At 38.2% G+C, this 14,780-nt stretch overlaps 1 protein-coding gene across 1 annotated transcript in view; it reads right to left on the bottom strand.

Annotated features, from left to right (window-relative positions):
* The window catches only part of LOC130100391 (E3 ubiquitin-protein ligase TRIM35-like), a 44,101-nt gene that overhangs the window by 19,810 nt on the left and 9,511 nt on the right, over positions 1-14,780 (bottom strand). Inside the window, exons 2-3 of the mRNA XM_056265849.1 lie at positions 475-570; positions 24-242 (exon numbers count right to left, since the gene is read on the bottom strand). Coding sequence (XP_056121824.1) covers positions 24-242; positions 475-570 — 315 coding nt within the window. The remainder of the gene's footprint in view (positions 1-23; positions 243-474; positions 571-14,780) is intronic.

Here is a 14,780-nt window from a genome sequence, read left to right as displayed (position 1 = left end):
CAACCAATGATCTGAAATCAGACCTTTAGAAAGCAGATGTCATTGGCTTTCATCATCTCCTCCATGTCTTTGATTGTGTGTGAAAGAGCTGAGATTAGTCTGTTCATCTCCTCCAGCTTCTGCTTCTTCTGCTCCTCTTCCTCCCTCAGTGCAGTGATTGTAGCTTTTTCTTCGTCTTTGAGAAAATTACGAAGCTTCTTAAACTGCTGTCTAATTTGAAGCTCTGTGTACTCAGCTTGAGACTGAAATCAAATCACCCTCACGTCAATCATCTCAATCAACACAACACAACACAGCATTCACATCATTAATATCCCAGATAAACTTGGATCCCCGACATATACCGGATCCAGAAGCAGATCTCTGCTTGTCATTTACACAAATAATAAACTGGAATCCATTATATTAAATATATCAGATTATATAGTGATCTTACAGCTGTAATGAAAATGACCCTTGGTTCTGTTTCCTCACCTTGAGGTGTTGATCTGTTTTCTCAAACGTTCCTTTCATTTGTTCATTGTGTTGAAGTTTCTCTTGTAAGGACTTCAGTGCCGTATTGAGCTTCTCCTAAAATTTAAAGTGAAAATCGTACATTTACATGACCAAAATAGTATGAATCTACACATTGTTTACATAAAGGTAATGGTTTATATTTTTATTAGTGCTGTCAAACGATTAAAATATTTAATCGCGATTAATCGCATTAATGTCATAGTTAACTCGCGATTAATCGCACATTTTTATCTATTCTAAATGTCTCTTGATTTCTTTTTGTCCCATTATTTTTATTCATTTTAATGCTCTTATCAACATGGAAAAGTGGATCGGCTTGCTTTGTGCAAATGTTTTTTATTGAAAACAACATTGACAATACTGTGTTCAATTTCACACTAACATTCTCACTTGGAGCAAATAATCTCTCACACAATGTAACACTGTCCATCAATAAAAGGGTGAAAGAAATCCTGACGAGGTCCTGATATTGACGAGGGGGTGGAGAATTCGCATCAGCTGTGTGTGTGTGTGTGTGTGTGTGTGTGTGTGTGTGTGCTGAAGTGGTATTTTAGACTGGACGTGCTACGATGACGATAGCTCAGGTCACAACGACAAAACACACAGATCACTTTGGTCTTGTCAATGGAACCATTTGGCAACTTTTTAAAATTAAACTTTCCATTCAGAATCTATTGGCATCCATTTCGGCGTCTCGCGCTCGTCATCCACTCAAAACGTAACGTTAGCCTACTATTTGGCCGGCGCGCACGCCCAAACAAGTGTGTGCCTCGTGCCTGTTGTTTTGTTTCCGGTCTAGCTCTAGATCCGCTTGCGCTTTGGTCGACGAAGCAACAAAACGTCCTCGCACGGCGCAAGCCATTGAAATGAATGGGTTTCATAGCGCAGCGCCGCGCATGCCGCGTCCTGTTGCAAAAGCATGTGAAAAAAACTACAAAGTTTGCTAGGCCAAAAAGACCGTTAATCGCGCGATAAAAAATTAATGCCGTTAACCCTCTGGGGACCAAGAACGCGCCCGCGCGTTTTGCTGTTTTTTTTTTCACATAGCAGCAACATAGACTTAAAATACTCCGTCATTTATGGTCATATAAATAAAATCAATACATGATTATAAACTATAGAGGGTCTTCTTTTTTTGTGTACACTCACATTAACATCAAAACCTTGTGTTTTTTAAAAAATAAATAAAATAAACAGGGTGCGCTTTCAGCTCACTCTGTCTCCGCAAAAATCTTTCTGAAACATGTCTGGAAAATGAACGGAAACTCCGCTAATACTTATCACACAAACATGAAACATACGTCTAAAGAACGCTTTAAATTTCTACTTTTAAATAAAACAATTCACATTTAAAACAAATATTCTCCTGCAATGTAATCTGTCAAAAACTAAAGAGAAGTACAGTTTCTCCTGTCTCAGCTCATTATCGTTAATTTGTTCACACCCACTCGCAGAGCGCGCTATTCATAAGATAATGTGTTGAGGCCATTTGCAAAATAGATAAACGCCCCCAGGCAAATGCTGTAAACACACAATATTTTTTAGTCAGATTAAGATTCGTCTTGCGCGGCTATGAGGAATAATCCTGGGACATTTACCACAGAAGGGCTGGTTTATTTTCACTTCGAGGAGGAGCAACAGATTCAGCTGAGAAGTGTAAGTGTTTTGTGCTTTGTTCTAATCGCGATATAGAATAACGTTAGTGTCTGTAAACGGACAAATAGCATATCCTACTGTTTAAATGTGAATTATGTTTCTCTGTGTGTGTGTGTGTGTGTGTGTGTGTGTGTGTGTGTGTGTGTGTGTGTGTGTGTGTGTGTGTGTGTGTGTGTGTGTGAATGAATGAATGAACGCACAGATACGCACTGTTACAGACGAAATAAAAGAACATTTCTTTGACTAGTTTTGGATAAAGTTTTTCAAATCAAATAAGCATCAAATAAGCTTCAAAATAAAGACATCAAATAAGCTTATGTTTTGTCAATAAACTAATCAACTAAGATGTTTGTTCCAATGCAAGCTATATCAAAATAATGAATCCTCAACTTTGAAATATGTATGATCAAACTAAGACATTTATGGAAAAAGACTATTTTCTTTTCAAGATGTTTCCAACTCTAACTTTGAACTGAAATAAAACCATGTCTATATGGTGAAGGGTGTGTGATAGAAGTGTCCAGAGTATGCACCCTGTATTTTAAAGAAGAACATTTAATTATTTGCAATACATTATTCATTCACAAAGAATTCAGGGACATTATTCATTTCCCTAAAGGTTAGAGTTTTCCACATTTTTTAAATTAAGGCATTAAGATTTTTTATTCCTCTTCTTAGTCAACTTTAGCATGGGCGTTTTCACTTATTCTAAGCAGTGTGTGTGTGTGTGTGTGTGTGTATATACACTACCGTTCAAAAGTTTGGGGTCAGTGAGAATTTTATTTTTATTTTTTGGAGGAAAGAAATCAATACTTTTATTTATCAAGGAATAATTAATTTGATCGAAAGTGACAGTAAAGACATTTATAATGTTACAAAAGTCTTTTGAACTTCCTATTCATCAAAGAATCCTAAAAAAAAAAAAAAAAAAACTGTACAACTGACAGACCAACAACTGTTTCAACATTGATAATAATAATAAATGTTTCTTGAGCATCAAATCCTCATATTATACTGATTTGTGAAGGATCATTTGACACTGACGACACTGACACTGGTGATGCTGAAAATTCAGCTTTGATCACAGGAATAAATTACACTTTACTATATATTCACACAGAAAACAGCTGATTTACACTGGAATAATATTTAATACTATAACCGATTTTTGTTGTATTTTTAATCAAATAAGCGCAGCCATGGTTAGCAGAAGAGAATTCTTTTAAAAGTATTTAAAATCGTACCGACCCCAAACTTTTGAACGGTAGTGTATATATAATTAAAAAGCAATTTTAACCAGAAACCAGTCCTTTGTTGTGTATCTTTGGATTATGTTGTGTTGTAAATAAATCCAAACAATCTAAAAGCCATTCTTTTTTAAATCTCCTCATTCTTTGTGCAAGGCTCCTCATAAGGGCCTGATAGCACCTAATAGGGCCATTATGGGAGGGTCTTTGTCTTTCTCAGGTGTGAAATGCCATACATATTAATGAGAGATCACGCCTCCTCGCATAAAGCTTTCTCACACTAAACACGTCATACACATTATAAAAGACTTTATTGACTTATCTGAATGAGTAGTCAGGATGATTCTCACATAGTTTTGGAGCAAATATTCTAGGCTATGTGATACAATTTTCTAAAGTCTTGTGAATAAATAATCAATATGTGTTTTGTGGCCTTATTTCAGAAACTTTTATTTTTAAGTTTTTCAATAACCATGCATAAATAATATTCTCTCAAAAATACAAACATGTACATACATGTTGTTCAAATATTATGGTAGACCCGTTTGTGCTATATAGAGTGAATTTACACCGTTGCCATTAACATGTTTATAAATAACTGAAAAAAGCACAAATGTCAGTGCATGTCAAAACATCCCAAGGGCCTCAAAAAACCCTTGGTCCCCAGAGGGTTAATATGAGTTTGCGTTAACGCCGTTAATAACGCGTTTAACTGACAGCCCTAATTTTTATATTAGTTTTGTTGCTTCAGTGTGAAATTTATCTATTGCAGGATTAATGTTTTTTTTCCCCCATATTTGTGTATCATGTATAAGGCTGTGACGGTGGCAGTTTTTTACCACCGTTGTGGTAATGGACCAGCTTCCGGCAGTGGCACTTGTTTTTTTGGGGGGGAGGGGTGTGTCTGTAATGTATATATATATATGTATATACATATATCAAATAAATGCATAATACAAAAATAATAAACAAATAAGGCTCAAACATCCATTTTGTAAAAGACGTGCATGTTTATTTAAGCACTTCCGTCAGTGAAACGATCACACTACAGCCTGTAAAACATACATGAAGAGGGAACGAGACGTTGCGTTGAGATAACGCTGTGGGAACGCTCTGCGTGATTGTGTCGTGAAGCACTTGTGAAAAAAGTCCAATGGCGTATAGGCCGATATAAAGCGCACCCAGACCAAACATGGTCAACTTCTGATAGGTCGAAGCAAGTCAATCACAGGCACACTGGAAGTATGGCAGGGTGACGCAACGTCTCGTTGTCTCTCCAGGAAACCGATGTTACTGTTGTAAACGACACGTTCCCTTCCAAAGGAAATCGCTTTGTTTCGAGATGACGCTGTGGGAACATCTATACCAACATAGTGACTAGTGCCTGTCTTGTGTGAAATTGGGCGAGCACAACAAAGACAGAATCACCTGGGACCCAGGAGTGAAGCCCAAATCTAAGTTGGAAACCCGACGAGTGTGTGCGGAAAAAAACAGCTTGCCGCATCACACGCCTCTTGTAGGGATAACCCTAATACAATACACTGCCAAACACGGTGCCAAACATGGTGACCCGTCCACGGGCACCGAGCGACCATCCATGATCGCTCCCCAGCCTGTGAGGGAAGCATCCATCGTAAACATTAAGCGACGACAATGAGCTCCCAGCACAGGACTCTGGGACAAGATCCAAGGCTTCGTCCACATAACTAGGGTACATAAGCATTGCCGCATGAAAGGGGTTGCCCCTCAGGGAAAACCCTTTGGTCCTGAGCCACCACTCCAAGGGTCTCATGTGCAACAGGCCAAAAGGTATCATGTTGGACACTGCTGCCATCAGACCCCACAGTCTCTGAAACTGTTTCACAGTGAGTGACCCACAGTATTTTTTCACAGCCAACAGGATGGACTCTATGCGTGCCGGTGAGAGGTATGCCTGCATCGACATTGAGTCCCAAACCACGCCTAGAAAAGTGGCCCTCTGTAGTGGAGAAAGCACACTCTTTTGGCCTTTAGCCATAACCCCAACTCTTTCATGTGGGTGAGAACGACATCTCGATGCCGAACCGCCAACTGATGCGACTGTGCCAGAATCAAGCATTCGGCGATATAGTTCAAGCTGCGAATACCCTGCAGACGCAGAGGCGCCAAAGCTGCATCTACACATTTCGTAAAAGTGCGGGGTGATAGTGCTAGGCCGAATGGAAGAACTCGATATTGGTATGCTTTGCCCCTGAATGCAAACCTCAAGAACTTCCTGTAATATGGAAGGATGGATATATGGAAGTAGCGTGACAAACCAGTCCTCGGATCTGATCTGTGGTATGATCTGTCTCAAGGTTAACATTTAGATTTTTAGCTGCATGACTGACTTGTCAGCACTCACAGATCCAAACTGGGATCCTTGCAGGTGCTCAGATCCGTCTTACCCCTTGAAGGCTGCGGTTGAGAGCGCCTGCCCGACCCCCAGTCCTTTAGTGGGGGCTCAGGAGCAGACACTCTGCTTCTGTTGAGATATGTTTGGCAGAAGTTCTCACCCTGCCAAAAATCTACTAAGAGTACCAGTCTCTCATGACTGGTATAAGTGTTACTCGCACGACCAATTTGGTCCCCTGTATGGCGAACCGACAGGGAACAACTGCTCTGAGACCCTCATCAGAGGGGGCGAACATCACAGTGCCGCTATGTTTCCGGGCGAACACAGAGATATGGGCTCGTCGGAGACCATTGCGCCCCAGCGGACACAAGGTGGCAGGGTTTGCAGAACGGGCCCCCGAAGGCATCAAAGGGAAATGGGCCCCTAATAGTGAGGTGTTAACCACTTCCCTCCGGAAATTAAGAGAACCAGCCTCTCGAGACTGGTCTCTGGTCCTGAAGCAGCGCACCGGCTGGGAACAGCCGATCTGATTGCTCAGAGACCCTCCTCGGAGGGGGCGAGAATCCCAGCGCTGCTACGTTTCAGGGCGGATACTGAGATAAGGGCTTGCCTGAGGCTAGAACTCGCTGGAGACCATTGTGCCACAGAGGTTATGGGGTTGGCAGAACGGCCCCTGACGGCACTGAAGGGAGATGCGCACCGTATAATGAGGTGTTATTAATTTCCCCCCAGTAATTTCACCATTTATTTCCTCAGAATTAAATACAGCCAAAGATCAACCAGCCAAGTAACCACGGTCTGCATGAAAGGCTGAATAGTATTAATACCGACATCTAACTCCTCAAAGATCAGATAAGTAAATATTTAATTTTCTCTTAAATGCAGCCAAATATCAACCAGACAAGTAGAAACAGTCTAGGTGAAAGGCTGAATATAGTGTATTAATACAGACATCAACTCAGATGAGTATTTAACATTTAATTTCATCACAATTAAATGCAGCCAGAAATCAATCAGATAGAGAACTTGTTCTACCAGAAAGACTCAGGGGGCAAAATACCGTAACAAGTATACAATTATTAACACCCCAGCAAGCAAATATTATGATATAAAGTTCTTTGGCATGTCCCCGACCGTAGCTTGCAATCCGAGGGTACGAATCTGCATTTCCTGCCTGAAGACGAAGGCAGGGGCGCAGCCGACCCCCTGGGAGGTATGGGAAGGGACCATCCTAGTGGTTGTGGGGAGGATGGAGGTGAATAAAAACGTCAGCATCTGCAAACTCAGACATGTGTAAGTACCGATCTTTTATACTACAAGTATTAGAACACGATTGGATGGATGAGAAGGTAATAAATGACGTAAAAATTGAGTCCTCCCGGCAGAACTTACGCTAAAGCTTTTATTTCTGGATGAAAGGTTGAATATTTTTCAAAATTAAATTAATATTATAATCTCAAACACAAAAAGAACCATAAATAATAGTCTACAAACACAAAATTAGTTTGCACACAATCATAAGAGAAAGAGAGAAAAGGGAAATTCCCGTCTGCTCAGTTCCCTGCGCATATATTGTTGACCCATTACACTTTGCCTCAGCAAACACAAGATCTAAGCCAATAGATTCTTATTGCAGAGATGCAAACCTATAATCTACGCGCTGCCTCGGCAAACACGAGATCCGAGCCACTAGACTCTTGTCCAGCCCCGTAATCTACACACTGTTTCGGCACCAGCAAGATTTTTCATTTTAATTTCATTTATTATACAGGAAAATTTAAGAGCAACAATTTAGTTACAGTAAACGGGCCTGACTCAGTTTAAAAACTGGTTTACAGCAGGTTCCTGTTCTGCAGCAACATAGAACAATAAACACAATTTCAACACATTTATACAGGACATTATTATTGACTAAACAGATACAAACTGTAGTAAAACATTAAAACATTAAATACGGAAAAACAAGACTAAAAACAGTACATGAACAATCAATGTGTACAAGTATTAAGAAGAAACAGTTTATATGACTTTTTGAAATATGTGAAGGACGATAATGTTCGAATGTGATGGGGAATGTCATTCCAGATTTTAGTGTAAATATAGAAAAACGACTTCTGACCATAGTTATTTTTGTATGGTGGAACTGGATGAGTGCCTGTGAGACTGACCTAGTGAGTCGTAGTGGTCTCATATTGTGTGTCGGAAAAAGACCTGTAAGTGATACTTATTCTGAAAATAAAATGCAATAGCATGATTGTTTACGTAGTTCTGATAAGGCAAAGCATTTGTGCGTGTCAGCGCACTGCAATGATGAGACCACTTTGGAAGATTACTGTGGATCTTTAGTGCTCGGTAATACAGTCGTGCTATTGGTTTAGGAATGTCCTTAGTGGTAAGAGACCTGGGCCCGTATGTATAAAGCCACTCAGAGTAAAATTTTAGTCTCAAGTCTGTCAAAATTCTAAGAATGACATAATTTTACTCTTATTCCTAAACTTAACAATAAGTGTGATTCATAAAAGTTCCTAAGTGCTAAGACTTGGTCTCAGCTCCTAAATTATTTAAGAGAGCTGGAGAGGTCTCCTAACCTAGTTAGGAGTAACAAAATGGCAGCAGAGAGGTTAGGCCATGCACTTTTCAACGAAAATATGATATGATATGATATTGTAGTTAAATGAGTTGATCAAACATAGCAATGAAATTAAAGTAATAATTATATTTTTGGCGACTGGAGAAATGCAGCAGTGCACCTGTGACGACTCGGGCCCTTCAGTCCACAGTTATAGGTTCTAGAATAGCACTATTGTGACACTGACCACACCAAATATTACAGTGGTGGCCAAAAATGATGTGCGGAGTTTTAAAAAAAAATGACCCTACAAGTTTGCTTAAACCATCAAATTATGAGGAAAATATGGCAAAATGACGTGACAAACACATTTATTAACAGCCCAGCAAGCAAGTATTGTGTTATAAAGTTCTGTTGCGTAGGTCCCGTCCGTAGCTCGCATTTAAAGACGAAGGCAGGGGTGCAGCGACCCCCGGGAGGTATGAGGTATGGACAGATGAAGGACCCCCAGGATTGGATAGATGAGAAGGTAATAAGTGACGTGACAATTTAGTCTTCCTGGCAGAAATTAAGCTAAAGCTTTTATTTCCATTGTAAAAAATCGTTAGTTATCTATTTAGTTCATTTATCTATACAGCCACTCTGGTGGAAACAGTGATGTCATCGTCCAGTTCAGTTCAGTTCTCATATAATGGTATCAATGCAGGCAGATCAATATTATTTTTAAATATTAAGTGACAAATAAGGGCAAACTACAGCTACAGGTTTTAGAAAAACAAAACAAAAAAGATAGAGGGAAAATTCTTAACTGATGATACTTATATCTTAACAGGCTTGGGAGAGATTAAATAGATTAATGGGTAGGCCAAATAAAAAGGATGATAACTGTGTAAGTAAAAGTTTTATTAATGATTTAAATAACTTTTATGGTAGATTTGACACTGTGGAAGGCAAGACTGAATGTGATGAGATATAATCTCCCTGCAGAATCATCAATAGTTATCACTGAGGCTGATGTCATGGCAAGCCTTTGTAAACTAAGGCCTAATAAGACCACTGGCCCAGATGGTTTAAAAGCAGGCCTTCTTAAAGATTGTGCTCCTCAACTAAAAGGAGTTTTTGCAAGGTTGTTCCAATTACTTTTGGACACAGGTAAAGTGCCAAAATTATGGAAGTACTCAATAACTAGGCCTGTGGCAAAAAAGCCAAGGGCAAGCATGCCAAATGACTTCCGGCCCATTGCAATAACTTCTATATTGTGTAAAACTATGGAACGAGTTTTAGCTAATCATCTAACTTCGACTGTCACCTCTAGGTTAGATTCACTTCAGTTTGCATATAAGAGTAACAGAGGTACAGATGATGCTGTACTGACACTGCTTAATACAGTTACAAAACATCTCATGCATCCCAAAGCATATGTCAGGGTTTTATTCGTGGATTTTAGCTCGGCTTTTAATTCAATGAAGATTCATATTCTCTTAACAAGACTGGTTGATCTGGATGTTAATACAGGTTTAGTCCGCTGGATTAGAAATTTTCTTTCTTGTCGTACACAGAGGGTCTGTGTTCGAGGGACTGTGTCTGATATGCTAACTTTAATTACAGGTTGCCCACAAGGCTGTGTCCTTTCCCATGTGCTCTTCTCTCTTTTTACTAATAAGTTTACGATTAAAGAAGAACATTTTAGATTGTTCAAATACGCTGATGATATGGTCTTAGTGGGCATATTGGACAAAACTAATTTGTTATATGATGTTGCCTATCTGGCTCACTTTAAGGCCCTGGAGAATTGGTGTCATTTTAGCCAACTAGAAATGAACGTGGCAAAGACAAAATAATTGGTTATCTGCCCAAAAGCAGATATGTCAATCCAGCCAATTTCACTTGTGGGTCAACAAGTTGAAATTGTGAATAAGTTTAAATATCTAGGTTCAATTCTTGATTCACACATGAATTTTGCTGATAATTCAGACTACCTTTTTAAAAAGTGTTCGCAACGTTTATTTCTTCTTAGACAACTTAGTGGCCTTGGAGTTAGTCAGCATATTTTAGAACTTGTGTACAAATCCATGGTAGAGAGCCTGGTATGATCATTTAAATTGCAGATCTAAGAACAACTTGCCAGAATTGTGACAATTGCAAGCAGAATAGTTGGCAGACAACAGAGCCCACTAGTACAGCTCTATGCTGAAAGGGCGAAGAAGGCAAGGACTATTCTTGCAGATAGTTCTCATCCTCTCTTCAGTCAATTTGAGCCCATGAAATTGGGTAGACGCTACAGAACCCTAGCAAATAAAAATATGTTTAAGAGGTCTTTTATTCCAAATGCTGTTAAAATTCTCAACTCGGCAAGTAAATGATAATCCAAATGACTATAGTATGAAATGTGATTATGTATTTATTTTTTATGAATTGTGATCTGTCTGTTTTATGTCTTTGTCTTCTATTATGGTCTGTATATTTATTTTAATGGCTGGTGAGCCAAAGACAATTTTCCACCTTAGTGGCCAATAAAGATATTACAATTAAAAAGCTCACTGGAGAAAAAAAGTCATATATTGTCTGCAACATAATCATTTATTAATATTTGATTTTCCTCTCTTGTTTTTTCACCTGTTCATAATTTATTTGTATGACAGCTTGGCTAAAAATTATGTCAATTTGAAATGTTTCATTGTGTTATCACAAATAAACAATTGACTCCAGGCACAACTACACAATACGCTTACAAAATATTGAACACATTTTTAATACTATTTGAATAAAGGGTGAATCTGACAATTTTCCTTCAATATTAATTTGTGATAATTTTGCACAATGCAAAGCCATTTAAAAAAATACATTTAAATAAAGTTTCAGTGTCTTAATTAAATTATTTTATTATAATTACATTGAATAATTGGTGTCATGCTGCTGTGACCTCACCCTTGCAGGCTCACTATTGGCTGATTCAGAGGGTGAGGGCGGCCATTTTCCGTTGACATCATTGTAGTCCTTAGTTTGCAGCACTTAAGCCCTGGGCCCGTATGTATAAAACTTCTAAGAAATGATCTTAAGAATAGTCTAAAGCTTTGACTTAAGTGTAAAAAAATACTTAGTAAAGAGTAGGACTTTTCTAAGAGTAGGAGACTTTTATAAAGCAGCTAAAACCAACTTTCAGTAAAGTATAAGACTGATTCTTAAGTGCTGACTGAAGTGGGACTTAAGTGCTGCAAACTAAGGACTACAATGATGTCAACGGAAAATGGCCGCCCTCACCCTCTGAATCAGCCAATAGTGAGCCTGCAAGGGTGAGGTCACAGCAGCATGACACCAATTATTCAATGTAATTATAATAAAATAATTTAATTAAGACACTGAAACTTTAATATTTAAATGTATTTTTTTTAATGGCTTTGCATTGTGCAAAATTATCACAAATTAGTATTGAAGGAAAATTGTCAGATTCACCCTTTATTCAAATAGTATTAAAAATGTGTTCAATATTTTGTAAGCGTATTGTGTAGTTGTGCCTGGAGTCAATTGTTTATTTGTGATAACACAATGAAACATTTCAAATTGACAATTTTTAGCCAAGCTGTCATACAAATAAATTATGAACAGGTGAAAAAACAAGAGAGGAAAATCAAATATTAATAAATGATTATGTTGCAGACAATATATGACTTTTTTTCTCCAGTGAGCTTTTTAATTGTAATATCTTTATTGGCCACTAAGGTGGAAAATTGTCTTTGGCTCACCAGCCATTAAAATAAATATACAGACCATAATAGAAGACAAAGACATAAAACAGACAGATCACAATTCATAAAAAATAAATACATAATCACATTTCATACTATAGTCATTTGGATTATCATTTACTTGCCGAGTTGAGAATTTTAACAGCATTTGGAATAAAAGACCTCTTAAACATATTTTTATTTGCTAGGGTTCTGTAGCGTCTACCCAATTTCATGGGCTCAAATTGACTGAAGAGAGGATGAGAACTATCTGCAAGAATAGTCCTTGCCTTCTTCGCCCTTTCAGCATAGAGCTGTACTAGTGGGCTCTGTTGTCTGCCAACTATTCTGCTTGCAATTGTCACAATTCTGGCAAGTTGTTCTTAGATCTGCAATTTAAATGATCATACCAGGCTCTCTACCATGGATTTGTACACAAGTTCTAAAATATGCTGACTAACTCCAAGGCCACTAAATTGTCTAAGAAGAAATAAACGTTGCGAACACTTTTTAAAAAGGTAGTCTGAATTATCAGCAAAATTCATGTGTGAATCAAGAATTGAACCTAGATATTTAAACTTATTCACAATTTCAACTTGTTGACCCACAAGTGAAATTGGCTGGATTGACATATCTGCTTTTGGGCAGATAACCAATTATTTTGTCTTTGCCACGTTCATTTCTAGTTGGCTAAAATGACACCAATTCTCCAGGGCCTTAAAGTGAGCCAGATAGGCAACATCATATAACAAATTAGTTTTGTCCAATATGCCCACTAAGACCATATCATCAGCGTATTTGAACAATCTAAAATGTTCTTCTTTAATCGTAAACTTATTAGTAAAAAGAGAGAAGAGCACATGGGAAAGGACACAGCCTTGTGGGCAACCTGTAATTAAAGTTAGCATATCAGACACAGTCCCTCGAACACAGACCCTCTGTGTACGACAAGAAAGAAAATTTCTAATCCAGCGGACTAAACCTGTATTAACATCCAGATCAACCAGTCTTGTTAAGAGAATATGAATCTTCATTGAATTAAAAGCCGAGCTAAAATCCACGAATAAAACCCTGACATATGCTTTGGGATGCATGAGATGTTTTGTAACTGTATTAAGCAGTGTCAGTACAGCATCATCTGTACCTCTGTTACTCTTATATGCAAACTGAAGTGAATCTAACCTAGAGGTGACAGTCGAAGTTAGATGATTAGCTAAAACTCGTTCCATAGTTTTACACAATATAGAAGTTATTGCAATGGGCCGGAAGTCATTTGGCATGCTTGCCCTTGGCTTTTTTGCCACAGGCCTAATTATTGAGTACTTCCATAATTTTGGCACTTTACCTGTGTCCAAAAGTAATTGGAACAACCTTGCAAAAACTCCTTTTAGTTGAGGAGCACAATCTTTAAGAAGGCCTGCTTTTAAACCATCTGGGCCAGTGGTCTTATTAGGCCTTAGTTTACAAAGGCTTGCCATGACATCAGCCTCAGTGATAACTATTGATGATTCTGCAGGGAGATTATATCTCATCACATTCAGTCTTGCCTTCCACAGTGTCAAATCTACCATAAAAGTTATTTAAATCATTAATAAAACTTTTACTTACACAGTTATCATCCTTTTTATTTGGCCTACCCATTAATCTATTTAATCTCTCCCAAGCCTGTTAAGATATAAGTATCATCAGTTAAGAATTTTCCCTCTATCTTTTTTGTTTTGTTTTTCTAAAACCTGTAGCTGTAGTTTGCCCTTATTTGTCACTTAATATTTAAAAATAATATTGATCTGCCTGCATTGATACCATTATATGAGAACTGAACTGAACTGGACGATGACATCACTGTTTCCACCAGAGTGGCTGTATAGATAAATGAACTAAATAGATAACTAACGATTTTTTACAATGGAAATAAAAGCTTTAGCTTAATTTCTGCCAGGAAGACTAAATTGTCACGTCACTTATTACCTTCTCATCTATCCAATCCTGGGGGTCCTTCATCTGTCCATACCTCATACCTCCCGGGGGTCGCTGCACCCCTGCCTTCGTCTTTAAATGCGAGTTACGGACGGGACCTACGCAACAGAACTTTATAACACAATACTTGCTTGCTGGGCTGTTAATAAATGTGTTTGTCACGTCATTTTGCCATATTTTCCTCATAATTTGATGGTTTAAGCAAACTTGTAGGGTCATTTTTTTTTAAAACTCCGCACATCATTTTTGGCCACCACTGTAATATTTGGTGTGGTCAGTGTCACAATAGTGCTATTCTAGAACCTATAACTGTGGACTGAAGGGCCCGAGTCGTCACAGGTGCACTGCTGCATTTCTCCAGTCGCCAAAAATATAATTATTACTTTAATTTCATTGCTATGTTTGATCAACTCATTTAACTACAATATCATATCATATCATATTTTCGTTGAAAAGTGCATGGCCTAACCTCTCTGCTGCCATTTTGTTACTCCTAACTAGGTTAGGAGACCTCTCCAGCTCTCTTAAATAATTTAGGAGCTGAGACCAAGTCTTAGCACTTAGGAACTTTTATGAATCACACTTATTGTTAAGTTTAGGAATAAGAGTAAAATTATGTAATTCTTAGAATTTTGACAGACTTGAGACTAAAATTTTACTCTGAGTGGCTTTATACATACGGGCCCAGATTGGAAGACAGTAAGATCCGAGATCGA

Source organism: Rhinichthys klamathensis, unplaced genomic scaffold (genome assembly GCF_029890125.1).
Source record: "Rhinichthys klamathensis goyatoka isolate OS25496 unplaced genomic scaffold, OSU_Roscu_1.1 h1tg000011l_1, whole genome shotgun sequence".
In the NCBI taxonomy this organism is placed as follows: domain Eukaryota; kingdom Metazoa; phylum Chordata; class Actinopteri; order Cypriniformes; family Leuciscidae; genus Rhinichthys; species Rhinichthys klamathensis.
The sequence above is the reverse complement of the archived record's forward strand: the minus strand, read 5'-3'. Positions and strand labels throughout refer to the sequence as shown.